Below are 26,656 nucleotides of genomic sequence, written 5' to 3'. Positions count from 1 at the left end.
TATTAGGGGAACACACAGGGCAATCTGTCACAAAGACCGTGCATACCGAACAGTGTGTTGTTTGCCGGGTGCTCGGGTTCGGCCTGACTTTTCTGTCGGCTACAGGCTCTACAGTAGGGATGGGCTGCACCTCAATGGGGAGGGGGCCGCTGTTTTAGGGGAAAAAATGGCTAGAAGGTTGGAGGAGTGTTTAAACTAGAGACCTGGGGGGAGGGCAACTACACTTGTGCAGGGCAAATAGACAGTGTACATAGAGAGCTGGGAAGAGTCATAGTCCATGGGGGAGGAAGGGGGGCTGGAATGAGATTGGGGAATAAGGACAAACGGAATACGGACAGGGAAAACCATATAAAGTGTATGTACACAAATGCCAGAAGCCTCACAAACAAAATGGAGGAACTTGACCTCTTTATGTTGGAGCGGAAATATGATATAGTGGGTATCAGCGAGACATGGCTGGACAGTAGCTATGACTGGGCTGTTACTATAGATGGTTATAGTCTTTTTAGAAAGGATCGTATAAATAAAAAAGGTGGAGGGGTTTGTTTATATGTGAATTCTTGCCTCAAGCCCGTCCTGCGAGATGACATCAGTAACGCAAATGTGGAGTCCCTATGGGTGGAGATAAGAGGAGGGAAAAAGAATAATAAAATATTACTAGGGGTTTGTTATAAGGCTCCAAATATAATGGAGGCAGCAGAGGAAATGCTGATAAGTGAAATGGATGCGACTTCAAAGCATGGTGAAGTACTTATCATGGGGGACTTCAATTACCCAGATATCGACTGGGGGGCAGAAACCTGCAGGTCCTTCAAAGGCAGCAGGTTCTTGTCAACAACAAAAGACAATTACCTGTCGCAACTAGTCCTGGAGCCAACAAGAGGGGGGGCACTGCTGGACCTTATCCTTACCAACAGACCTGATAGGGTATCAAAACTACAGGTTGAGGGGAACCTGGGGAATAGTGATCATAATATCATTGATTTTGTATTACGCTTTACTAAGAGCGTTAGTGAAGGGGCAACCAACACTCTAAACTTCAGGAGGGCAAATTTTCAGCAACTAAGGGAAAACCTTAAAGGCATAGACTGGAATAATGTTCTCAAAGACAAAAGCCCCCCCCCCCCCCCAAAAAAAAAAAATGGGACTTTTTCTCATATATTCTGAAAAGGTCCTGTGAGAAACACATACCTTATGGGAAAAAGCATAAAAGGATCAAGAAAAAGCCTATGTGGCTAACTAGTCTTGTAAGGAAAGCAATAAGCGAGAAAGATAAAGCGTTTAAGGTGCTAAAATGTGAAGGTAGCGATGAGGCATTACAGGATTATAGAGATAAAAATAAATCCTGTAAAAAGCAGATAAAGGCCGCAAAAATAGAGACTGAGAGAAATATTGCCAGGGAGAGCAAAAATAACCCCAAATTATTTTTCAAGTGTATAAATGATAAGAAACTAAAAACAGAGAGTGTGGGTCCCCTTAGAAATAACATGGGGGTCATGGTGGAAGGAAATGAGGAAAGGGCCAATCTACTGAATGTCGCCTTCTCAACTTTCTTTACCCAGGAAAGTCCCCAGGTGGAAGACACAATGAGGAATAATGTTAATTCTTTTTATAAAGTCAACAGTTTAACCCAGGAAGAGGTACGGGGCCGCCTCGCAACCAGTAAGATAGATAAATCACCTGGGCCAGATGGCATACACCCCCGGGTTCTGCATGAATTATGTACGGTGATAGACAGACCATTATTTTTAATATTTGAAGATTTACTGAGGACTGGTTATGTTCCACAGGAATGGCGCATAGCAAATGTGGTACCAATATACAAAAAAGGATCAAATAGCGATCCTGGAAACTACAGACCCGTGAGTCTAACTGCTGTGGTGGGGAAAATATTTGAGGGGTTTTTTTTAGAGATGCTATCCTGGAGTATCTCACTGTGCACAACCTTATAACCCAGCGTCAGCATGGATTTATGAGAGATCGGTCCTGTCAGACTAATCTGATTGGTTTCTACGAGGAGGTAAGTTCAAGACTGGATCTGGGGGACGCTGTGGATGTTGTATATCTGAACCTTTCAAAGGCATTTGACACCGTGCCACATAAAAGGTTGGTATATAAAATGAGACTGCTGGGAATAGGAGAAAATCTGTGTATTTGGGTAAGTAATTGGCTTAGTGATAGAAAACAGAGGGTGGTCATTAATGGCACATTCTCAGATTGGGTTGATGTTACCAGTGGAGTGCCACAGGGGTCAGTATTGGGGCCACTTCTTTTTAATATTTTTATTAATGACCTTGTAGTGGGTTTACACAGTCAAGTTTCAATATTTGCAGATGATTCTAAGCTGTGTAAAGTAATATATACTGAGGTCGATAGTTTAGCATTACAGAGGGATTTGTGGAAGCTTGAGGAGTGGGCAGAGAAATGGTTGATGAGATTGAATGTAGATAAATGTAAAGTTATGCACTTGGGCCATGGAAACAAAAAGTATAATTATGTTCTAAACGGTCAATTACTTAGTAAAACTGAAGCTGAAAAGGACTTGGGGGTATTGGTGGATGGTAAACTTAATTTTAGTGACCAGAGCCAGGCGGCTGCTGCTAAAGCAAATAAAATAATGGGATGTATCAAGAGAGGAATAGATTCTCATGATAAAGACATAGTTTTGCCCTTATACAAATCCCTGGTCAGACCACACATGGAATATTGTGTACAGTTTTGGGCACCAGTGTATAAAAAGCATATAGTAGAGCTGGAACGGGTGCAGAGGAGAGCAACCAGGATTATTAGGGGAATGGGGGAACTAGGATACACTGACAGATTAAAAAATTTGGGATTATTCAGTTTAGAAAAAAGACGACTGAGGGGAGACCTCATTACAATGTACAAATACCTGAACGGACAGTATAAGGATCTCTCCAAAGATCTTTTTATACCTCGGTCTGTGACCAGGACAAGGGGGCATCCTCTACGCCTAGAGGAGAGGCGATTCTACCATCACCATAGACAAAGGTTCTTTACTGTAAGAGCAGTGAGACTGTGGAACTCTCTGCCGCAGGAGGTTGTTATGGCGGACTCTATGTACATGTTCAAGAGATGCCTGGGTGACTTTCTGGAGAGAAAAAATATCACGGGTTATGGGGATAAAACATTTATTTAATTCTTAAAGGAAACCTACTATTTCAAATGGTAGGTTTAAGCTGTAAACACCGAGCACCAGCTCAGGGTGAGCTGGTGCCGGTGCTTAGTTTCGTTAGTGTTAAAACGCGGTTTTAACACTTTTTAAACTTTATAGCAGAAGCCGCTTTGGCGCTGGGCGCGACCGTGCGCGCGCAACGGCTGCGGCATTTCCTATGTAGGCGCGCGCACGATCGTGCGCACGCAGCGCCGAAGCAGTTTATGCTATAAAGTTTAAAAAGTGTTAAAACCGCGATACCGCGGTTTTAACACTAACGAAACTAAGCACCGGCACCAGCTCACCCTGAGCTGGTGCTCGGTGTTTACAGCTTAAACCTACCATTTGAAATGGTAGGTTTCCTTTAAAGGTTGGACTTGATGGACTTGTGTCTCCTTCCAGCCTTATATTCTATGATACTATCCTCCAACAAATCTTGTCAGTCTTGGACCAAAAGACCCAATGTACATGTGATCGTATGTGAAGGGGCTTCTATGAGTACGGGGACAAGTGCAGATCCTGTCTAGCCAGAGCTTTACACCCCAGAATGGCATGCACTCACATCCTCTCTATCGATTTTCCCCCCTCAAGGGAAAGGTGCATTCACCCTCCGACATAACAGAGGAGTTCTGTTTATTTTACGAACGGCTCTACAACATAAAAGACAATGCAATCGCATTTCCAAGTCCTGCCCCCAGGGAAATTGCAGAATATCTCGATCGACATCCCCCCCCCCCCCCCCTATACCCTCTGAGGCGGTAGATACATTTGAGGAGGATTTTACAGAACATGAAGTTCGACGAGTTCTCAAGGACCTTATGTCCGGGAAAAGTTCGGGGCCGGATGGCTTCACTCCACGTTTTTTCAAGTTATTTGGAAAAGATTTAACACCTATGCTCCTAAAAACTTTTAATGCAGTGGCGGGGAAAACTCCCTTCCAGGCACAGACTCTACAGGCCACCATCACTGTATTGCCCAAACCTGGCAAACCTTTGACATCCTGTGGGGACTAAAGAGCTATATCCTTACTGAATGTGGATGTTAAACTATACGCCAAAATGCTGGCACTCGGCCTTCAGCCTCTCATCCTTATGCTCAGGGACCAGGTGGGGTTTGTGCCTGGACTGGAGGCACGGGACAATACAGCTCCATGATAGCGAATTCTCAACGTGCCACCACTCCCCTTTGCCTTCTCTCAGATGCCGCGAAGTCTTTTGATAGGGTTCGTTGCCTATTTCTAGAGGCGGTCCTCTAAAGAATAGGCCCTGGCCCAAAGATGTTACAGGGTATTATGGCACTCTATCACAACCCCACAGCGTGGGTGCGAGTCAACGGCTCTCTCTCTCAGACCCCTTCCTCATCGCCAATGGAACAAGGCAGGGATGCCCTCTTTCCCCTTCCTTTTATCTGTTGGCGATGGAACTTCTGGCAAATGCCATAAGGCTAAACCCTGACATCACCGACTTGACGATGGGACAGTGGGATTGTAAGTTCTCCCTTTTTTTGGATGACCTCCTTGTATACGTGACGTCCCCGAGAGTGTTGTTGTCTTGAGGTATATACAAAAACCAGCTCCCCTCCCGTTATGGCATGCCGAGCGAGGCATGGGCATCCCCTCTGCTGGGGTAAAATATCCAAAATAGACAAAAGACGGCTCAGCCAAGCTCCAGGCAATGCATTTGAAATCCTTTATTCGTGCAACATTAATTCAACATCCATGATGCGGGGATACAGCAACCGCTAACGCGTTTCGGGCGGATTAACCGTCCTTAATCATAGCTAACACACAATAATCTGACTGACATTAAATAGTAAAACCAAACCACTAAACCCCGCCCCCAAACGGAAGTAAGTTTACAATCAAGGTCCCGATAGAAACACACATTGAACATAAATACATACTATAACTGCAGCATGGTAGATAAGCCGCTGTTAAATAAAATACTATGACATGACAATGGATGTAAAGACTTTGTATCTCATTATCGGGTAGCGTGTAGAAGCGTGTTACTGAATCAGTGGGTCATGTGACCACGTCGTCTCCATGGCGAACTGCATCGTCTTCTTGGCAGATAAAGTGTGTGTATCACGTGGTAGGAATCACGTGACCACGCCGTTTCCATGACAGCTTCATCAGCTGACAAGTGGTCATGGATACAAGACGCCTAGGGAGAGTGAAGGGGAAATACTCATTCGGCGGCGCCGCGGAGATCTGGAGGCGCTTGGAGACCATGGACATGTATTCTAGATCAGGGTCCGGTATGCGTGATCAGCGCAGCGAGGCCGAAAGCGCTTCTTCTTAGGTAAAATTTGGTGGGGTGGGCATCTAAAAATACAAAGACAAAATTAGTGGCTAAGAAAAATACTTAAAATTATGAATATTCAAAGGTATTAAAAACAAGAAAAGGGCTCGTACAAAAATGGAGAGGCGGAGGCAGGAGAACAATATAAACAGGTAAGTTAGACTGATGGGTAACAATATATGACATGTTTGTTAAAAAGAGAAAGGGGCTCAGTAGTGATACATAAGTTCACGTCTTGCATTTAATCCCTGCGGATAACAAGTATCGAGGGTAAGCATCCAATATGCTTCTCTGTTCAATAGCTGGGATGTTATACTGCCCCCTCTGATACTTTTAGTCATCCTTTCAAAGGCAAATGTTTGCAGAGTGCTTACATCCCCTTTGTGTGTCTGGACAAAGAGTTTTGATGCACCAGACAAATTTCGGCCCAACGGGTTAGAAATATCATATAAATGCTCTACAAATCTTTTTTGTACAATTTACGCATTGTTTGCCCCACATAGATCAAATTGCACTCATTGCAGTATATGATATATACTACGTTATTAGCGTTGCAATTGATAAAGCCTTTTATCGGGTACCGTCTCTGACCACTACTGTCGTTGAAGAACTTGGTCTTGTCCAGGGCAAATTTACAAGTTGTACATCTAATTGACCCACATTTATAGAAACCTTGTGTGGATAACCATGTATGTTTTGCCTTGGGGGTGAAAAGCGATGGTGACAGTAAGTTACCCAAACTGTGTCCCCTTGTTGACACAATCTTACAGCCCTTGTTCAAAATCTGTTCCAAAATGGGGTCCGAATGTAATAATGGAATATGTCGGTGGATAATCTCTGAAATGGCCTTGAACTGTGGGCTATACTGGAGTACCAGTGTGGGGGTGGAATTCTAAAATGTGGAGCCTTGTCTGTTCGGGGATGTATCATCTTATGTGGAAAAAGTAATGTTTGTCTGTCTTTTGTTTTGACTCTGCTGTAAGCCCGTTTAAGGGACCAGTTTGGATAGCCCCTCCTTTTCAATCTCCTGCAGACATTTGAAGATTCCATATTAAATGTCTCATCTGTACTGCAGTTTCGTCTGATACGTGTCAGTTCACCAACAGGAATTGCCTGAATTGTATGTGGGGGGTGCTGAGAACTAGCATGCAAAATAGTATTGCCCGCAGTGGGCTTTCGATGTGTGGTGGAGTCAATCCTGCACCCCGGCATGCCTGACAAATGCAAGTCCAGGAACACAATCTCACTAGGGTCCATCGTGTAAGTAAACCTCAAATTACATGTGTTGGTGTTGAGGTAATCAATGAAGGGTGGTATGGCAGGTACATCACCCCGCCAAATGATCAGGATATCATCAATGTACCTGCCATACCACTCCACGTCCGCCACATGGGGGTTGTGCTCAGAATAAATGGTATGTTCCTCCCACCACGACATTGTCAAGTTGGCCAAGGAGGGAGAAAACTTGGCCCCCATGCTGACACCTTGTGTTTGTAAATAAAAAATCCCATCAAACATAAAAAAATTATGGGTGATGAGATATTGGCAAACTGTTATGGTGAACTCTTTGAATTACAAACCATAATCTGTATATTTATGGAGATGGTGTTGTAATGCCGTGAGTGCCACATCATGGGGGATAGAGGTGTATAATGACACCATGTCACAACTCACCCAATAATGGTTAGCCTGCCAGTATTTGTCATGTAATGAGCATAGAACGTCCCTTGTGTCTTGTAGGTAGCCTGGGGTCCTACATACCAGAGGCTGCAAAACCCAATCAAGCCAACTAGAGAGATTCTCGTTCAGGGAACCAATGCCCGAAATAATAGGGCGCATCGGGGGTGGTGTACACCCTTTGTGAGTTTTGGGGAGAGCATGCATTATAGGGATAATTGGGTCCTTGACCATTATTTGGTCTACTTGGCTCTGGGTCAGAGCTCCCATCATAAGGCCTTCCCCTAACAATTTACTTAATTCCTCGCTGAAACATTCAGTCGGATTGGCATTAAGTTTTCTGTAGGTACATTCATCATTGAGTAGTACCATGATTTGTTCCCTGTACATGCATTTATCCATTAAGACCACCGATCCCCCTTTATCTGACATCTTAAGAATAACATCCTGCCAACCCCTTATTTCATGGAGGGCGTGTCTCAGAGGAGGGGAGAGATTATGAATTCTGGGTTCAATGGTAAGGTTTTTGAGGTCTCTCTCTACCCTTTCCTGGAACAAGTCCATACATTCCACACGGGAGTTGACAGGATAGAAGCCAGGATTCTTGACCCTGAACTCATCGATCCTTTGGGTGTATATGTCTTTGTTGACACCTTCACCTAGAGATAACAAATTAACTAATGTCATTTGATCCATAAAATTTAATGCTTTAAATTCATTACCATAGGTATGTGGAATCACAGAATCGTTACTCTGGACTAAATTATCGTTAAAAAAGTGTCGTCTAACAGTTCGCTCCCTGACAAATTTGTTCACATTGCATATAGTGGAATACATATCAAAATTTTTATCAGGGACAAAATTAAGGCCAAGAGATGGTAATCTTACCTGATCAGCAGATAGTTCATGTCCCGACAGGTTGATGACGTCCAAGTCTCCTACTTTGGTTTCTGACTCCTTAGTGTCCACGAGGGGATGCCATCTGTTCTGGTGGTTTCGGTGCCCCCCCCCCCCCCCTCTGCGTTTTTTGCAGGTTTTCTGGTTCTTCGTTTTTTGTAATAGGACACGGTTTTGGGAGTACTAGTACTTTGCTCTGGCTCTTAATCTTGAATCAAACATTTGGATGAATCCTGGTCTGATGGGGTAAAACCCACTTTCTGGGATCTATTGCGGTAGTGGCGTCTATGCGACTTTTTCAAAATTTTCCCTGTTAAACGGGTCATTGAGCAACTTCAAGGTCAACACTCACAAATCCGAAATCCTCAATGTCACTCTACCCCCATGCGAGCAGGCACACTTGGAATCCTCTTTTCCATTTAAATGGGCCTGGTCCGCCATACTCTACCTGGGAACAAATATATCTACAGACCTGAATCTTTTATTTAACTTAAACTGCACGTCCCTGTTAGAGGCTATCAAGAAAGATCTAGAAAAATGGTTCTTCCTTCTTCGATCAGCTCAGGCGGATGACACAATCTTTTGTCTGGCGCTCATCGAGGCCACGTATTAGACAATCAGTGCTGAGCCTCAACAATTAGATGTGTCCACCGGGTTACCTGATTTTTTCTCATACCATAGGGCAGTGATGGCGAACCTTTTAGAGACCGAGTGCCCAAACTACAACAAAGACCCACTTATTTATCGCAAAGTGCCAACACAGAAATTCAATTTGTGATTTATACTCCCTTCTCTGTCACAGCTTTCATTGATACCAGCACCAATAAACACCAATAAAGCAGAAAATAGTTAGTTTAAAATAGCTCTGTGCACAGCAAGTCCTGGGCTGTCTGGGACTGCAGGAAGATACCTGGAGTCATCTCCGGTGATGGCCTGAGTGCCCACAGAAAGGGCTCTGAGTGCCACCTCCGGCACCAGTGCCATAGGTTAGCCATCACTGCCATAGGGGCTCTATCGTCACATTCATACTTGACTTATTGCACAAACGCACCACTAAAACATGCTCTCGGAGACTTCTGGTGGTCCCCAAGTACCTCAATACGAAATATCAATATCTCCCCTCTCTTAACGCTGCTACTTTAAATCCTGGCGCAAAATTATGCGACTTACTACCTTGACTACAGTACCAGGCCCCCTCACCCCCTAGGGCAGTGATGGCAAACCTTTTAGAGGCCGAGTGCCCAAACTACAACAAAGACCCACTTATTTATCGCAAAGTGCCAGCACAGAAAGTTAATTTGTGATTTATACTCCCTTCTCTGTCACAGTTTTCATTGATACCAGCCCCTGAGGACACCAATAAAGCAGAAAATAGTCCCAGGTAGAGCTGTCACTTTAAAATACCTCAGTGCACAGCAAGTCCAGGGCTGTCTGGGACTGCAGGAAGATACCTGGACTCATCTCTGGTGATGGCCTGAGTGCCCACTGAAAGGGCTCTGAGTGCCACCTCTGGCACCAGTGCCATAGGTTAGCCATCACTGCCCTAGGGTATGTAGTGTAGTTGACGCGAATGGGATCCACTCTATGACCAATGTAACTACAGCACTGGGCCTAGCTCCCTCTAGATGGCTACAATTCTTCCAGGTTTGTAAATTTGTCAACACTTAAGGCCCATCTGCATTCTCTACCACTCTTACCCCATTTGTAGAATTGTGTATGGATTCCTCCCCTCCCATTCACGCGATCTCCTTGGTCTACGCTATGCTGATACAGAAAGGAGCGGGGGATGCTCTGCTTCAGTTTGCTGCTACCTGGGAGAGGGACCTCAATAAGTCTTTCTCACTCACACGAGCAGTGGCAAAAAGCATTTATCCTAATTCACCAGTCTTCAGTTTCTTGCCGCCTTCAAGAACGGAATTATAAAATTGTAGCTCAATGGTACAGAACGCCTGCAAAATTACATAGAATGTTCCCGGGGGTCTCGTCCCTGTGTTGCAGAAGGCAACATGGTTACACCTGGTGGGATTGCCCTCCGATATATAAACTTTGGAGGGAAATCTTCAAACTGTACAAAGACTTATTCCTGCCAGGAATATATCCGTCACCTGAGTTAGCCCTTCTCTCTATATTCTCAGGGACTATCTCCAAATTCAAAAAGAGCTTGCTTCGGCACTTTCTTGTGGCAGCGTGGTAGATAATCCCAAGGCTATGGAGATCCCCCATCCCGCCCACTAAAGCACAGTGGGTGGAGGCACTCAACGCAATATTACACATGGAGGAACTGAAGGCCAGTGATGAGGGCAAACATGACCTTTTCCATAATACATGGAGTCCCTGGATCACCGTTAGAACTCAACCGGCTATGGAAGCTTGTCTAAAGGCTAGTGATCCCATACCCTAAAGTTCAACTTCTGGATCTAAGCATCTCTCTACTTTCCCCACCCTTGTACCTACTATCCTTTCTGTCAAACCCCCTATGTTGTCTTGTGTCCCCATGTTGTTTGTACTATTTTAATTGAGTTATTGTTTACGGTTTCTTTTTTTTTTTTTTTTTTTTTGGATTGTGCCAGTTTTTTGATTTTCCTGTTCTAACACATTCGATTCCATTGTGCACTTAATCCTGTTAACCTAAGCATTTAACATAATGATACCTCTATACTTGAAATGCTTGTCATAATTTGCTTTAATTGTCAATGTGCATACTAAATAAAATCGTTATTGAACCATAAAAAGACCTCGCTTAGACCTCATGTGCAATCGGAGGGAAAAAGGTGCAAACCAACATTAACCCTTGAATTGCTGGCATATTGTATGCTAAAGAGTCAACACTGATCATACAAATGTGAACATGAGCCTATAGAGAGCATTCTCCAAGGCATTAGATATGTGCACACAATTCACTAATGCTAAAAGACATATTGTAAATAATGCCCGTGTGCAGGGGAGAAACCTTTTTTTTTTTTTTTTTTTTTTTTTTTTTTAAGTGTTGCTCGGTTTAATGTTTAAAGCTGGGTCGGCTAGATTCTACGAGCACTGACCACCAGCTGGGAATATCAGCGACTATATCACTGATTACAACTCCAAATTGGTAGAAATAATTTATTGGTAAAACCAGAATGGTGAAACAAAATTACAGGAATGTATAGTATATCCTCCTAACGCGTTTCGGGTCGGACGACTCTTTCTCAAAGAGCTGAACAATTAGTGACATCACTTACAGGCGACCAATCAATGGTATACTAGGAATAATTAGCATATGTAAACATTATATATATACATTGGTACATAAACAAGCCTTATACCTACATATATAAACAATTAAATCACATAATTGCATCTACAGCATAGTATAAGGTTCCAGCAGTGTATGCAAATGTTTCCAAGTTTGAAAGGGCAGAAATAGTTTTCGTCACTGCTCTTACTCAAAACTGGATGGACTCCACGCAAGACCGGAAGTGGATCACTATGTAGGCAGCTCCTACAATGAGACTGAATGGGCGGTGAGTGTCTTAATGGAGTAGACGCGCGCGCGAGAGTAGGAGGTGGTGCATGCGCGCAGCAAGGGCCATAATCGCTAGTGCGCCTGTGCGGGCCTGGATGTCAGTTGTGCTGGTGATGATGCACATAATAGTATGTAAGGAAGCGCAACAATTCTGTCGCTTTTTTATAATTTAGTTATATTGGCCTATAAGAGTGACAGAGGATCAAATTGTATGTATATGTGTATACACATATAGGGAAACACTTTGCACATTACATCCCTGGAAACATGTATAAATAAATAAAATAAATTACACCATAAAATGACATACAGGAAATATAAACTGATAAAACAAAAACTGAAAAATAGAATGTTTATGTTTCTGTATGTCCTATATTTCCTTTTATATTTTCTATTTTTCGTTTTTGTTTGTTTTATCAGTTTATATTTCCTGTATGTCATTTTATGGTGTAATTTATTTTATTTATACATGTTTCCAGGGATGTAATGTGCAAAGTGTTTCCATGTATGTATGTATGTATGTATGTATGTATGTATGTATATGTGTGTGTGTATATATATATATATACACTCACCGGCCACTTTATTAGGTACACCATGCTAGTAACTGGTTGGACCCCCTTTTGCCTTCAGAACTGCCTCAATTCTTCGTGGCATAGATTCAACAAGGTGCTGGAAGCATTCCTCAGAGATTTTGATCCATATTGACATGATGGCATCACACAGTTGCCGCAGATTTATCGGCTGCACATCCATGATGCGAATATCCCGTTCCACCACATCCCAAAGATGCTCTATTGGATTGAGATCTGGTGACTGTGGAGGCCATTTGAGTACAGTGAACTCATTGTCATGTTAGAGAAACCAGTCTGAGATGATTCCAGCTTTATGACATGGCGCATTATCCTGCTGAAAGTAGCCATCAGATGATGGGTACATTGTGGTCATAAAGGGATGGACATGGTCAGCAACAATACTCAGGTAGGCTGTGGCGTTGCAACGATGCTCAATTGGTACCAAGGGGCCCAAAGAGTGCCAAGAAAATATTCCCCACACCATGACATCACCACCACCAGCCTGAACCGTTGATACAAGGCAGGATGGATCCATGCTTTCATGTTGTTGACACCAAATTCTGACCCTACCATCCGAATGTCGCAGCAGAAATCGAGACTCATCAGACCAGGCAACGTTTTTCCAATCTTCTACTGTCCAATTTCGATGAGCTTGTGCAAACTGTAGCCTCAGTTTCGTGTTCTTAGCTGAAAGGAGTGGCACCCGATGTGGTCTTCTGCTGCTGTAGCCCATCTGCCTCAAATTTCGACGTACTGTGGGTTCAGAGATGCTCTTCTGCCTACCTTGGTTGTAACGGGTGGCGATTTGAGTTGAGCAGTTGGCCGATGAGTGTATATTATAATATAGTATACACTCACGGGCCACTTTATTAGGTACACCTGTCCAACTGCTCGTTAACACTTAATTTCTAATCAGCCAATCACATGGCGGCAAACTGCTGATCTACTGGGATTTTCACGCACAACCATCTCTAGGGTTTACAGAGAATGGTCCGAAAAAGAAAAAACATCCAGTGAGCGGCAGTTCTGTGGGCGGAAATGCCTTGTTGAAGCCACAGGTCAGAGGAGAATGGGCAGACTGGTTCGAGCTGATAGAAAGGCAACAGTGACTCAAATCGCCACCCGTTACAACCAAGGTAGGCAGAAGAGCATCTCTGAACGCACAGTACGTCGAACTTTGAGGCAGATGGGCTACAGCAGCAGAAGACCACACCGGGTGCCACTCCTTTCAGCTAAGAACACGAAACTGAGGCTACAATTTGCACAAGCTCATCCAAATTGGACAGTAGAAGATTGGAAAAAAGTTGCCTGGTCTGATGAGTCTCGATTTCTGCTGCGACATTCGGATGGTAGGGTCAGAATTTGGCGTCAACAACATGAAAGCATGGATCCATCCTGCCTTGTATCAACGGTTCAGGCTGGTGGTGGTGGTGTCATGGTGTGGGGAATATTTTCTTGGCACTCTTTGGGCCCCTTGGTACTAATTGAGCATCGTTGCAACGCCACAGCCTACCTGAATATTATTGCTGACCATGTCCATCCCTTCATGACCACAATGTACCCAACATCTGTTGGCTACTTTCAGCAGGATAATGCGCCAGGTCATAAAGCTGGAATCATCTCAGACTGGTTTCTTGAACATGACAATGAGTTCACTGTACTCAAATGGCCTCCACAGTCACCAGATCTCAATCCAATAGAGCATCTTTGGGATGTGGTGGAAAGGGAGATTCGCATCATGGATGTGCAGCCGACAAATCTGCGGCAACTGTGTGATGCCATCATGTCAATATGGACCAAAATCTCTGAGAAATGCTTCCAGCACCTTGTTGAATCTATGCCATGAAGAATTGAGGCAGTTCTGAAGGCAAAAGGGGGTCCAACCCGTTACTAGCATGGTGTACCTAATAAAGTGGCCGGTGAGTGTAATATATATATATAATATATATTATATATAGAACTACAAGTATCAGCAAACTGTATGTTAGTTACCTCATGTGTGGTCCTAATGGAACCTGATAGTCCACACCTTAGGATCTCTCCTCTGCACTTGATGGTAAATGGTTTCCCAGACAAAAGACGAAAGCATCAGGGGTGTTCTGATTATAAGAGGTGCAGACACACCTTTGGTCTCCCCCAGGAGGGCTCATAGAACCCTCCTACCTGGCATTAAGTCTAGAAACTAGAAGAAATCATAGCTTCTCAAAGGAAAGTCATTGGGTCAGGGTTCTGGTGTCATTGGATCGGGGTGAATCCCTGGATTGCATTGATACCAAAACTGACCCATTTGCTATGGTCCCCTCCCGAGATATGTATATTTCTTGACCCAAGGATGCTAGAACCTAAATAGACATATTGATATGTGTTTGCCTGCGGACTGAGATGGACCATTACTCCATTACTGCCCCTAATCAACGTATTGGTCTGATATTTTTTATGACTCATTGGGGCAAATTTACTCACCTGGTCTGGCTCGATTCACAAAGCTCGTGCGCCCGAGATCCTGCATCCGTCGCTGCCCCGCCCAGGTCCGCCAGAGTTCACCTTCTTGGTATTAAGTCCAGAACTTTGGAGAAGTCATAGCTTCTCAAGAGGAAGTCATAGGGTCAGGGTTCTGGTATCATTGGATCTGGGTGAATCCCTGGATCTCATTGATTCCAAACCTCACACATTTGCTATGGTCCCATCCTGAGATATGTTTATCAATGGACCCAAAGATGCTAGAACCTAATTAGACATATTGATATGATACTCTGATACAGGTTCCAATTACTTACTGCTGAGATGGACCATTACTCCATAACTGTCCCAAATCATTGTATTGGTCTGATATTTTTATGACTCATTGGGGCACATTTACTAAGGGTCCATGGATCGCATTTTCGTCGGGTTCCCGATTTTTTTATTAACTGGGCTTTTTGGCGAATGCGATTGGTTTTTGGCGCAATTGCGCTGACTTTCATGCGACAAATATTGGGGGACGTCGCCGTCTGACCAACCGACTGATTTGGACTAAGCGCGGGATTTAAATTGTGTCGCAAGCAAAACACTTACTTGCACCAGGAGGAAGGTGAACTCCGGCGGACCTCAGCGGGGAAGCGACACATGCAGGAAATTGGACGCACGATCTTAGTGAATCATGGCAGCTCCGAATCCTCGTCGGAAAAATGCACCTCGGGGATCACGACGGGATGGGTATGTAGATGTGCCCCATCGTCTCTTGTTGGAAAATGGGGGGAAAATCTTCTCAAGCCTTTTGAAGATGCCGTGGCTGAGGGAATACTTTGAAGCTCAGCCCCCTGCAGTGTTAGGTAACACTCTAGCTATCTCCATTAGGCTAATTACAATTGGGCTAGGGGGAGGTAAGGGATATGGGTGGCTTTATGAACAGGACAGTATCTGGCTGTGAATCTCCCTTGTACCTATATGTACATCACAGAGAACCTTTCAGGCACATCCCTCCAAACTATAGGTCCTACCTCTCTTTCTGTACTAAGTTGTTGTGCAAGATGATATTGACATGAGTCAGCGGCATCTGTGAATTATAAAATGAACCTCCAAACCTTTTCCACTCTGTATACTATTCCTGTGCATTTGGTGTTCCTGAATAAGGCTCCCACACCCCCATCTCCTCTGTCCTCTTGTAAACATCAGTCTGAAACTGGATGAAAATGTACACTGGGAGGTTTACTCTAATAAGTCACTGGATCCGCTGATAAATTTCAATATCATCATGCAGAGAGACTCCTTACAGTAAATGCGATAGAATCTTAAGTTTATGGGCTATATCTACCTGACAGATTCAATTTAAGGTGTTTTTCTATTCTTAATATTTTTTTCCCTTTTTCACAGCGTATGTCCGGTCAGAAAGCTCCAGATGCAGAGGTTCTTCTGGAAAAACATGGCTGTTCAGGATTGATCACTCTGAATAGGCCAAAGGCTCTGAATGCTTTGAATCTAAATATGTCTCGCCTCATCTACAATCAGCTAAAAGTAAGTATTTGTATGATGGAAACTTATAATTGTGGCTCTTAGCAATATATCAGTTTACATTAACAAGTCCAGGTGTGTGCTAGCAAGTAGTGCATGCTGTACAATACACAATGAACCTGTATTATGCAATCCAACCTGTTTTATGCGTTATGAAATGCAATTAGCAAAAGCCCCTCCCCTAGTGTAGTTGTATCGTGTTTCAAATCACAATAAAGTTGAACATGTAACCGCACGCCGAGTGCAAGCAACTCTTATGTTCACAAATCACCAGCTTACAATAATCCTATTAACGTGCTTATTTAAACTCTGTTTACCCTCTGTTCCAATAACTTCAGCCCACCTGGCATGTCCACCCATCCCTGCGCCTGATGTAACAATTAGTTTCAATGTGTATCATGTATGAGGTCAGGAGACCGGTTGGCCTGCCAGGCGGGTGTAACTTGTAGGAATGGAATGTGCCGCTTCTATAAATAGAGAGGGGCCTATGTCGGTGCAGGAGAGTAGGAGTGCCTGAAAGGGTAAGTAATATGAGTGGGCTTTTACCACATCATGATTTTTCTGTGGCACCTAAAACACATTTCTAGTATTGTATTAAGGAGGAGAATCTTACCTTTAATATTGCACTAGGTTTGTCTATGGGACAAGGGTGATCCATTCACGGCTACCCGTACAGCAGTCCTGGCTGAATTCCAGTCCACGTTCGAGAAATCTGCTCGAGCCTCCTCAACTGAAAAGGCACTGCTAAGCATACGCAAAGGCGACTCCTCCATAGGCGAGAATGCTATCAAGTTCCGTACCCTGGCTTCCGGGCTCTCCTGGAATGACGAGGCCCTGTCAGCAACTGCGGACTGTTTACTGTCATCTCAGGTCAAACATGCATCGCCGCCTGTGACCTGCCGGCTACTCTGAGTGGTCTCATCACCCTGGCCACCTGATGTGCGGTTCATGTAGCGTGCTGAGGAGTTGCTTCACGAGCAACCACAAGTCCGGCCGCATCTGCAGAGGAGCCTATGCAAATGGACCAAGCCCGACTCACCATCCAGGAACATTCCAGACATTGTAAAGAGAGTGCTTGTATTGTGCCAGTCCTAAGCACTTCAAGCTCCAAGGCTTGTCCTGTTCATCTCCAACGTCTAGGAAACTCCAGCACCTAGGGCTTCTGGTAGAAGCATCCCTAGGTGTGAATAAAGCTTCTCCACGCCTGACGGTTCCTGTGCTCCTCAGTGTCGATACCCACATTCCTGTGCAAGTTTCAGCCTTCCTGGACTCTGGTTCTGCTGGGAACTTTGTGGATGTCGCTCTGCTCTCCCGGCATCACATTCCAGTGGTTCCTCTCCAAAAACCTCTGGTCATTTCCTCGGTCAGCTTCATTCCGATCTGGTCTGGTAGCGCACTGAGCCTGTCAGTTTTCAAGTTGGAGCTCTTCAAAAGGAAAGACTGTAAAAAAGAAAAAGAAATATTTTCAGCTACCAACCGATAATGGGTTAATGCCGACTTGAATGTGCAGCCGGACACACTCTGTGGTGATCAGTCAGTATATCCACAGTACCAAAAGAGTAGTTCCAGCATCCAGGCAAAAAGTAATATATTGAGTAAGCATCCAGGAAAAAAGTAATATATTGAGTAAGTAAACTTGCTCAATATATTACATTTTTTTTGCCTGGATGCTGGACCTCTACACTTTTGGTACAAGGAAAGACTGTTCTTCTGTGTTTTGCCACAGTCCACCTCATCTCTTCTCCTGGGTCTTTTATGGCTGCAACTTCATGCCCCGGTCCTCAACTGGAAGACTGGGGAGGTCCTGCGTTGACGAACAGAATGCCACTCAAGCTGCGTAGTGACACCTCTGGCTGTCCTGACTTCTTCTGTGTCTCTCAAGTCTCTGGAGGAGGCTGCCTATCAAGGTGGCAAAAGGAGGCATTGTTTTCCATTTAACACTTTGGAAAACATATTTGCATACTTCCGAGCCCTCTCCATAGCCGGTAAGTCTTTGCTGCATATTGCTGCATATTTGCTGCATATTGCCGGCACCGATCGCGGGTGTTTTACCGCTGATCGCCCTTCAAAAAGTGGATCGTCGCTCCCCGTGACGTCATCGGGGAGCGGCGATCCGTCGCCATGGTAACTTCGGGTCTCACGAAGACCCGAAGCTACTTCGGGTTATCCCATTCATTACCATGTGCTGTCAGCACATGGTAATGTATGAGTAGTAAAATCCCCATATACTGCCATACTGTAGTATGGCAGTATATGATAGGATCGATCAGACAACCTAGGGTTAAAGTACCCTAGGGAGTCTGAAAAATAGTAAAAATAAAAAAAAAGTTAAAATTATAATAAAAAAACCTAAAAATTAAAATCACCCCCCTTTCCCTAGAATTGATATAAATATAAATAAACAGTAAAAATCATAAACACATTAGGTATTGCTGCGTCCGAAAATGCCCGATCTATCAAAATATGATAACGGTTTTTCACTGCGTTTAACTCCGTAACGAAAAATCGTGCCCAAAGTCGAAAATGGCACTTTTTTGCCATTTAAAATTTTTTCAAAAATTCTATAAAAAGTGATCAAAAGGTCGTACAGTCCTAAAAATGATAACATTGTAAACGTCATCAAAATCCGTAAAAAACGACACCACCCACAGCTCCATACACCAAAGTATGTAAAACGCAAAATCGAAAAAGGGCCGCGGCGGGAAGGGGTTAAGCCTAATTCCCATTGAAAGAATTCCTAATGATCATCCTGACCATCTATCCCAACTCATCAAAAGAGAACATTTTTGGATTTTTAAACTAAACACCATGTGCCCATATGGGCTTAATGAATCGCTGGAACGTGTATAATAGCCATATCTATGTATACATATACACTTTTACCACATCAGGATCCCGAATTGACCCGTTTCTCCCCTCAGTTCCAATATCGAGTACATTCCTCCCATGACATACTTTCACCTCATTTTAATATTTCCAAACTTCATGTACTTATCACTAATATTATCAATCCTTCACCCCTGCTAGAATATACTTCCTACCACAGCTTTTACCATCATTGCAATCTTATCTAAAAAAGGAAGAAGGAAAGAAAAGGAAAAAAAAAAAAGAAAAAATTTTTTTTTGGCGCACGCGCCAAATTTTGGCGCATGCGCATTCCAGCCTCCCACTGGCATTTAAGTCCAGGCTGCCAGCGTGAGCGCCACATACAGCGTTCTAGCTGGATTACCGCGCACCTTCCTCTCCACCACGCGCCGTAAGTACCTACACTTCCATTTTGCCATCCCTCCTGATGGCAATATCTACCATCACCTAATCCTCTGTATGCACATTACAGGTATCCTCTACTTACATAGACGACATCAGAACTCTGAAGTAGGCAGGTAATAGCACCCTGCCCCTTTGATTAGACGCTTTATACACCCTCCATAATGTATTTACACATCCATTTAAATTATCTACAGCTGCTACTACCCTTCATTCAAACATTGGGATAAGAATTGTCTACCACTTCGACGTCTACTACACTGTAGGGTGGGTGACTACAATCTAATTTTTTTGCTATCCCTTCTGAATGAATTTATTTATTTATATATATTTTTTTACTGTCCCGTATGAATTTAATTACTATTACTACCTATTAATGTATTTCCGCTTCCTAATTAAGAACCAAATGTAACTTCTCTACTGCCACTTTTATTCTCCATGAACCTGATGCATTTTACTTGTGTTTCATGTCATAATCACGTGGCCACACTTTTATCTATTTGTATATAAATTAACATCATAATAATATTTTAAGCATCTATTTAACCCTCCATTTTTTATTATTATAATATATGTACTTTATACTATTTTTAATACTATGTACGTCTTGAACCCGTTGATCTTATGCAATTTTATGTTAAATATTCTTTCAGAATATATTATCGGACCTGATGAAGGGAACGGTTCGTTCCCGAAACGCGTAGTCCATCCTGTATTTGTCTTTGAAAAATAAAAAAGAATTTGAATTTACCAAGCAGCGCATTTCAAGACTTTTATCGTTTTTTCATCTCTTCCATGAACATATTGATCCGACACCTGTCAGTCTCGGTTTAAAGGTCAATTGCAGCAGCACAGTTAAGATATTTCTATGTACAAACCACTTCTGTAACCAGATTATCTCTTCTTATAACTATTGAATTGTATACATTGCCGGCGCTGTGTGCTCTTTTTCCCCTTTTTGGACAGCTTTCAAGCGAGTTTGAAAGGCCTAAATAATAGTAAAACCCCATAAATTACCCAACTACAGGCGGTCCCCTTCTTAAGAACACCCGACTTACAGACGACCCCTAGTTACAAACGGACCTCTGGTAATTGGTAATTTACTGTACTTTAGCCATAGGCTACAATAAACAGCTATAATAGTTATCAAAGGTGTCTGTAATTAAGCTTTATTGTTAGTCCTGGTTCTGATGACAACCCAACATTTTTTAAATCCAATTGTCAAAGAGACCAAAACAAATTTGGACGGGGTTACAATTATAATATATACGGTTCCGACTTGCATACAAATCGACTTAAGAACAGACCTACAGAGCCTATCTTGTACGTAACCCGGGGACTGCCTGTATAGAAACTTCATCAATCAACATATGTAAAACAACTTCTTTAAGTGTTTCACATGGGTGAAAAGAATATGGACCTGTGATTTAAAAACTTTTGAATTTTTTTACAAATACATTAATTTAGGCCAAAACTGACAGTTTCATAATAAGTTAAATGTAGAAATCTGTAGAACTCTGCAACGTTTGCCCAATTTCTCCCGAGTGTACTGATACCCCATGTGTGGTAGTAAACTGCTGTATGGGCACATGGCTGGACATAGAATGAAAGCAGCGCCATTCACAGTAGATTTAGATTGTCACAATGTACAGGCTATAAATTTTTTGGGTAATTTTTGGCTTATTATTTGCTGGCTGAGATACAATGTATAGATAATTCATTTTGGGGGTCTATAGCTTATTCATGAGATTTTATTAACTATTTCAAGGGGGACACAAACAAAATTATCAAATTTTATTTAGGATTTTTATCCCTTTTTTATACCTCCATTCACGTAAAAATAATATTTTATCTGTATTCTCTGGTTCACTACAATTGTGTTGATACCTCATTTATATGTTTTCTTATTTTTGCTCAATTTTACTGAGCAAAACCAATATTGGAATACCGGAATATTTTAATATCGACATCTTTTCAGGGCCATATCTTCTGTATTTTTCTGTTGTCAGATCTGGTTGAGGGCTTACTTTTTGCAAAAAGAGTTGGTCTTTTCAGTCGTATCATATTAGGGAACATAATTTTTTTGACCACTTTTTAGAACATTTTTTGTGATGGTGTTTGATGAAAAATTGTATATTACGGGAAGTTTTTCGTCGTTTTTATTTTACGTCGTTCACCGAGCAGATTCAATATTGATTTAGATTTATGGTACAGATTAATATGTACTTTTTTGTGTGTTTAATATACTTTATATATTCTTCAGTTGCATTTTATGTGCAACTGGGGAGATTATGGGACATTTATTTATTTAATTATTATTACAAATGATTTGATCTTCTTTTCTTTTTTAATCATTTTCCACCCTTTGAATTAAATTATTAACATAGATTGGGTTACCTGCAGTGCTATCGCCATCCATTTGATTTGGAAGTGGGAGCCTATTATATTTGAATTGACTTCCTCCCAAAATTGAAGTACACACCTACAATACCACTTCATATGCATGAAACCTGCAATAATATCCTGACATCTTTTTGGCATTTTTCTGTCTTTAACTGATTTATAATTTTTGGAGTATAATATAATCTATAAACTATCTTGAACTGTATTAATTTATAGGACTCCAAGATTGCTGGACTTGCAATGAAGGATGCTTGCCCATTGGTTTTCTGATAACACCCCAATATCCTCCATCCACTTTACCCTATTGCCATGCTGCAAAGAGTCACATTTATATATCCAAGATAATATTTTTTTCCCACTTCATTTTAAAAAAAAAATCCAATATGTGATGCTTATTTACTATTAGAATTTGTTTCTCCCCTATAATTCTTACTCTGGGAAATAACTGCATGTATTGAAAGTAACATTTATCACCTATATTAAAATAATTACCTCATCATAGTAAAGGATATTAATCTACCTTCTGTAAAGATTTCTGAAATTAGATAATACCGTATCTACGAGTCAATAAAAAAAAATAAATCTACATACCCTCTGGCGCCCCGTTGCTCGGCGCGGCTCCCGATCCTCTTCTGTCTTCTCTATGCTCTATTAGTTGGTGTAGCCGCGTCTCTGCCGGCTGTTACAGCAAAGAGAAGAAAGAAGAGGAGGGGACCGGAGCATTGGGGAGCTGCGCTGGGCATCGGGACTGCCTGAAAGTGAGTATGTATGTTCGTTTTTTATTTTTTTTATTTGATCAAATAAATGTTTATTGAAAACCAAACAGTAGTTTTCCAATTTTTTGCATTTAAACAACATAAACATTACAGCAAAAACACCCCTAACACCACTCCCACTCCCTCCCTATCTCTGCTTGGTGGGTGAATTGTCCATGCTTCAGTGCAAACCATGTAATCGTATATAGTCCAGGACAGATGATGTTCGTCCTCTGACAATATGAGATCCGTGAAAGGGTCCATCCAGGATTTCTTTAGTCCTTATAGACTACACAAACCGTCCCTTAAAGCTTAGAGCAAACGGCGGCATACACAGACATAAACCAAAGAGAAGAAGGGGAAAAAAATAATAATAATAATAATAATTTGGGATAAGTGTGCTATCCAATAATCGGAAGGTCATAAATCTTTACATATATTATCCACCATATTAGCTTTATGTTCGTTTTTTTAAATGTGCTTTACAAACTGCGGGCTGGCTGGCTGTATATTACATGGGGCTTGCTGTATACTACTGGGGGCTGTCTGGCTGTATACTACTGGGGGCTGGCTGTATACTACTCAGGGCTAGCGGGCTGTATACTACATGGGGCTGGCTGGCTGTATACTACATGGGGCTGGGTGGCTGAATACTACATTGGGGCTGGTAGACTATATACTACTGGGGGCTGGCTGGCTATATACTAGGGCAGTGATGGCGAACCTTTTGGAGACAGATTGCCCAAACTACAACAAAAATCCACTTATTTACCGTGAAGTGCCAACATGGCATTTTTAGCAGTAACTTATTGCTACCTGTCCTTCTTCATCTTTCAATTGTATCGGCCCCCTGAGGGGGGCAAACTCAGACTCTCGCTGTAGCTTCTCTTCAGAGTCTCTCTATAGAGGAAGAATGGTGGGTTCAGCAGGAGGACCTCCAAAGATAATGCACTTCTGTCAACTCCCTCTCACTCTTCCCCCAGATCCAAACAGCCAATGAAACGTCACTTTAAAATGGAGCTTAGAGCAGCATCTCTTAAGTTGCCTGGGACCGCAGTTGGATTTTGTCCTATTTGGTAAACTCTGTCCTGGGGTGATGGTCTGAGTGCCCACAGAAATGGCTCTGAGTGCCACCTCTGGCACCCGTGCCATAGGTTCGCCACCACGGTACTAGGGGATGGCTATATACTACTGGGGGATGGCTGACTATATACTGCTGGGTGCTGGCTATATACTACAAGGGGCTGGTTATATACTGGGAGGATGTGACCAATGCATTTCCCGCCCTCGGCTTATACTCGAATCAATAGGTTTTCACGGTTTTGGTGGTAAGATTAGGGGTCTCAGCTAATACTCGAGTTTACATGGTACCTTTATTTTCCCCAAAAAACTTCAGTGAAATTTCCACAATTCTTTTAAATAATAGTTATACCATAAAGGGGAATATTTTGTGCTACTATTTATTCCATAATGCTTCTTAACCCGATCCCTTACTTTTCTGAAGCATCTACCTAGTGATAAACATGATAAAGCTGGGTGATAAAGGACCCCTGATTCTAACAAAACGAACCCATTATTAGTGTTTAAATTCACTTTTTCTGCAATTGCCTTTCGGTTTATTAACAATTTTAGCTTTATTCGTACCCTTTTCCTTCCCCAGATTAAGTCCTTCAATAATCTCTTGATGATGTTACCATTAATCCATATTGGAGTAACAGCAATAACATTTAGCATCTGTGGTAATATAAACATCTTTATAAGTGCCAGCCTATCTACCTGAGATAATGGTAATTTTCCTGCATGCTTTAACCCCTTAACGCTCCGCGCCGTAGCTCTACTGCGCAGCTTCCCACTATTGGCGCTCAGCGCAGTACAGCTACTGCGCGAGCGCATACTATTTTAGAATTGTCACCACGCCGCAAGACGTGGTGACATCGGGATGAGATTTGGGTGACAGAGGCAGGAGGAGTTCCCGACCGTCACCCGACCAATCAAATCGGTCCCGCCCGCCGATCGCCGTGATTGGCCAGTCAAACCTGACTGGCCAATTACAGCGATTTTAGGCTAAAAAACGTGCTTTTAGCACTTTCCTCTTCCTCCAGCGGCACCATTTTGGTTTGGTATCGCTGGAGAGAGGAAAGAGCGTTACTGTGCACCAAAATACACTTTTACACTATAAATAGTGTTCTGATCCTTATCTGATCCCTATTGTTCCCTACAAATTCCCATCCCTATCTGTTTTCTCCTGTGTCCTGTGTGTTCCCTGTGTGATCGCCTTGTGTGATCCCACGTGTCTTCCGTTTTTCCCTGTCTGTCCCTTCTGAACCCAAACGCACTTTTCAGTGCGCTGTGTTAGCGTTGTTCTGCACTGGACGCACTTTTCAGTGCGCCGTGTGAATAGCGCTGCACAGAATCTTTAGCAGTCTTAGCGGTAGTTAGTTTGTCTTAGGGCAAGCTAGGTGCATTTGTAGCGCCTTTTTGCGCGGTGCACATAGGTTTTTTTTCGGTGCCTGGTAATATTTTTTTCCAGAACGCCGTAGGTGTACCCGTACTTAGCTATTTTTTTTGTGTGCTATCTGTGCGGCTTGTCCGTGTAGTTTAGTGCACATTATTTTTTGTGTGTGCCATCTGTGCGGCTTGTCCGTGTAGTTTGGTGTGCATTATATTTTTTTTTTGTGTGCCTGCTAGACGGTTTATCCGTGTAGTTTGGTGCACATTATCTAATTTTTCTTGTTCTCTATTTTTTTTTGTGTGCAATGTCTCAGAAGACGTACACCGTGTTGGAGGCATATAACATGCTTGCCTCTGACACCGAGTCAGCTAGTGGGGATGATGGTCCCTTTTACCTATCATCATCCTCCTGCTCATCTTCCAGTGACCTGGAAGGACCCCCAAGAAGGCGCCGTAGGGTTCCAGGGACTTCTGCAATTGAAGTGCCTGGGACTTCTGCAGGAGTAGTGCCTGGGACTTCTGCAGGAGTAGTGCCTGGGACTTCTGCAGGAGTAGTGCCTGGGACTTCTGCAGGAGTAGTGCCTGGGACTTCTGCAGGAGTAGTGCCTGGGACTTCTGCAGGAGTAGCGCCTGGGACTTCTGCAGGAGTAGCGCCTGGGACTTCTGCAGGAGTAGCGCCTGGGACTTCTGCAGGAGTAGCGCCTGGGACTTCTGCAGGAGTAGCGCCTGGGACTTCTGCAGGAGTAGCGCCTGGGACTTCTGCAGGAGAAGCGCCTGGGACTTCTGCAGGAGAAGCGCCTGGGACTTCTGCAGGAGAAGCGCCTGGGACTTCTGCAGGAGAAGCGCCTGGGACTTCTGCAGGAGAAGCGTCTGGGGCTTCCACTGACCCCACATGGGTAGCCCCAGATAATTATACCCCTCAGGTCCCTGACTTTTAGGGCCATCCTGGCATTAACTTTGACACGACAGGGCTCAGAGCTGTAGACTTTAAGTTTTTTTTTTTGATGAGGAGCTGCTAAATATTATTATATTTCAGACAAATCTCTACGCTGCACAACATATTGCCCAAAACCCCACGTCCTTTTATGCACAACCCTACAGGTGGACCCCTGTCACTGCAGCAGAGATGCACAAGTATTGGGGCATAATACTCCTTATGGGGATAGTAAAGAAGCCTTCAATCAGGGACTACTGGAGCACAGATATACTGTACCACACCCCCATGTTCCGCATGGCAATGAGCAGGATGCGCTTTGAAGCCATCCATAAGTTTTTGCACTACACTGACAACACACAGTGCCCACCCAGAGGTGACCCCAGTTATGATCGGTTATTTAAGGTCAGGCCCATATTAGATCATTTTAGTGCCAAGTTTGCCCAGGCATATACTCCCGCCAAACATGTGAGCATAGACGAGTCCCTGGTACAATTCAAAGGGAGACTTCAATTCCGCCAGTACCTGCCCAATAAGAGGGCAAGATATGGTGTGAAAATGTATAAGCTGTGCGAAAGTTCATCAGGTTACACATACAAGTTCAGGGTATATGAAGGGAAGGACTCCACTATAGTGCCCCCAGAATGCCCCCCCTTCCTGGGTGTTACAGGGAAGATAGTGTGGGATTTAGTGCACCCACTGCTGGACCAGGGCTACCACCTCTACC

At 43.2% G+C, this 26,656-nt stretch overlaps 1 protein-coding gene across 1 annotated transcript in view; it reads left to right on the top strand.

Moving 5' to 3' along the window:
* LOC140076144 (3-hydroxyisobutyryl-CoA hydrolase, mitochondrial-like) overlaps positions 1-26,656 on the top strand; it is a 219,233-nt gene that overhangs the window by 53,382 nt on the left and 139,195 nt on the right. Inside the window, exon 4 of the mRNA XM_072122651.1 lies at positions 15,982-16,122. Within this exon, the coding sequence (XP_071978752.1) occupies positions 15,982-16,122 (141 nt within the window). The remainder of the gene's footprint in view (positions 1-15,981; positions 16,123-26,656) is intronic.

Source organism: Engystomops pustulosus, chromosome 8 (assembly GCF_040894005.1).
Source record: "Engystomops pustulosus chromosome 8, aEngPut4.maternal, whole genome shotgun sequence".
In the NCBI taxonomy this organism is placed as follows: Eukaryota; Metazoa; Chordata; class Amphibia; order Anura; family Leptodactylidae; genus Engystomops; species Engystomops pustulosus.
Note: the sequence above shows the minus strand (reverse complement) of the source record. Positions and strands in the feature narration are given on the sequence as shown.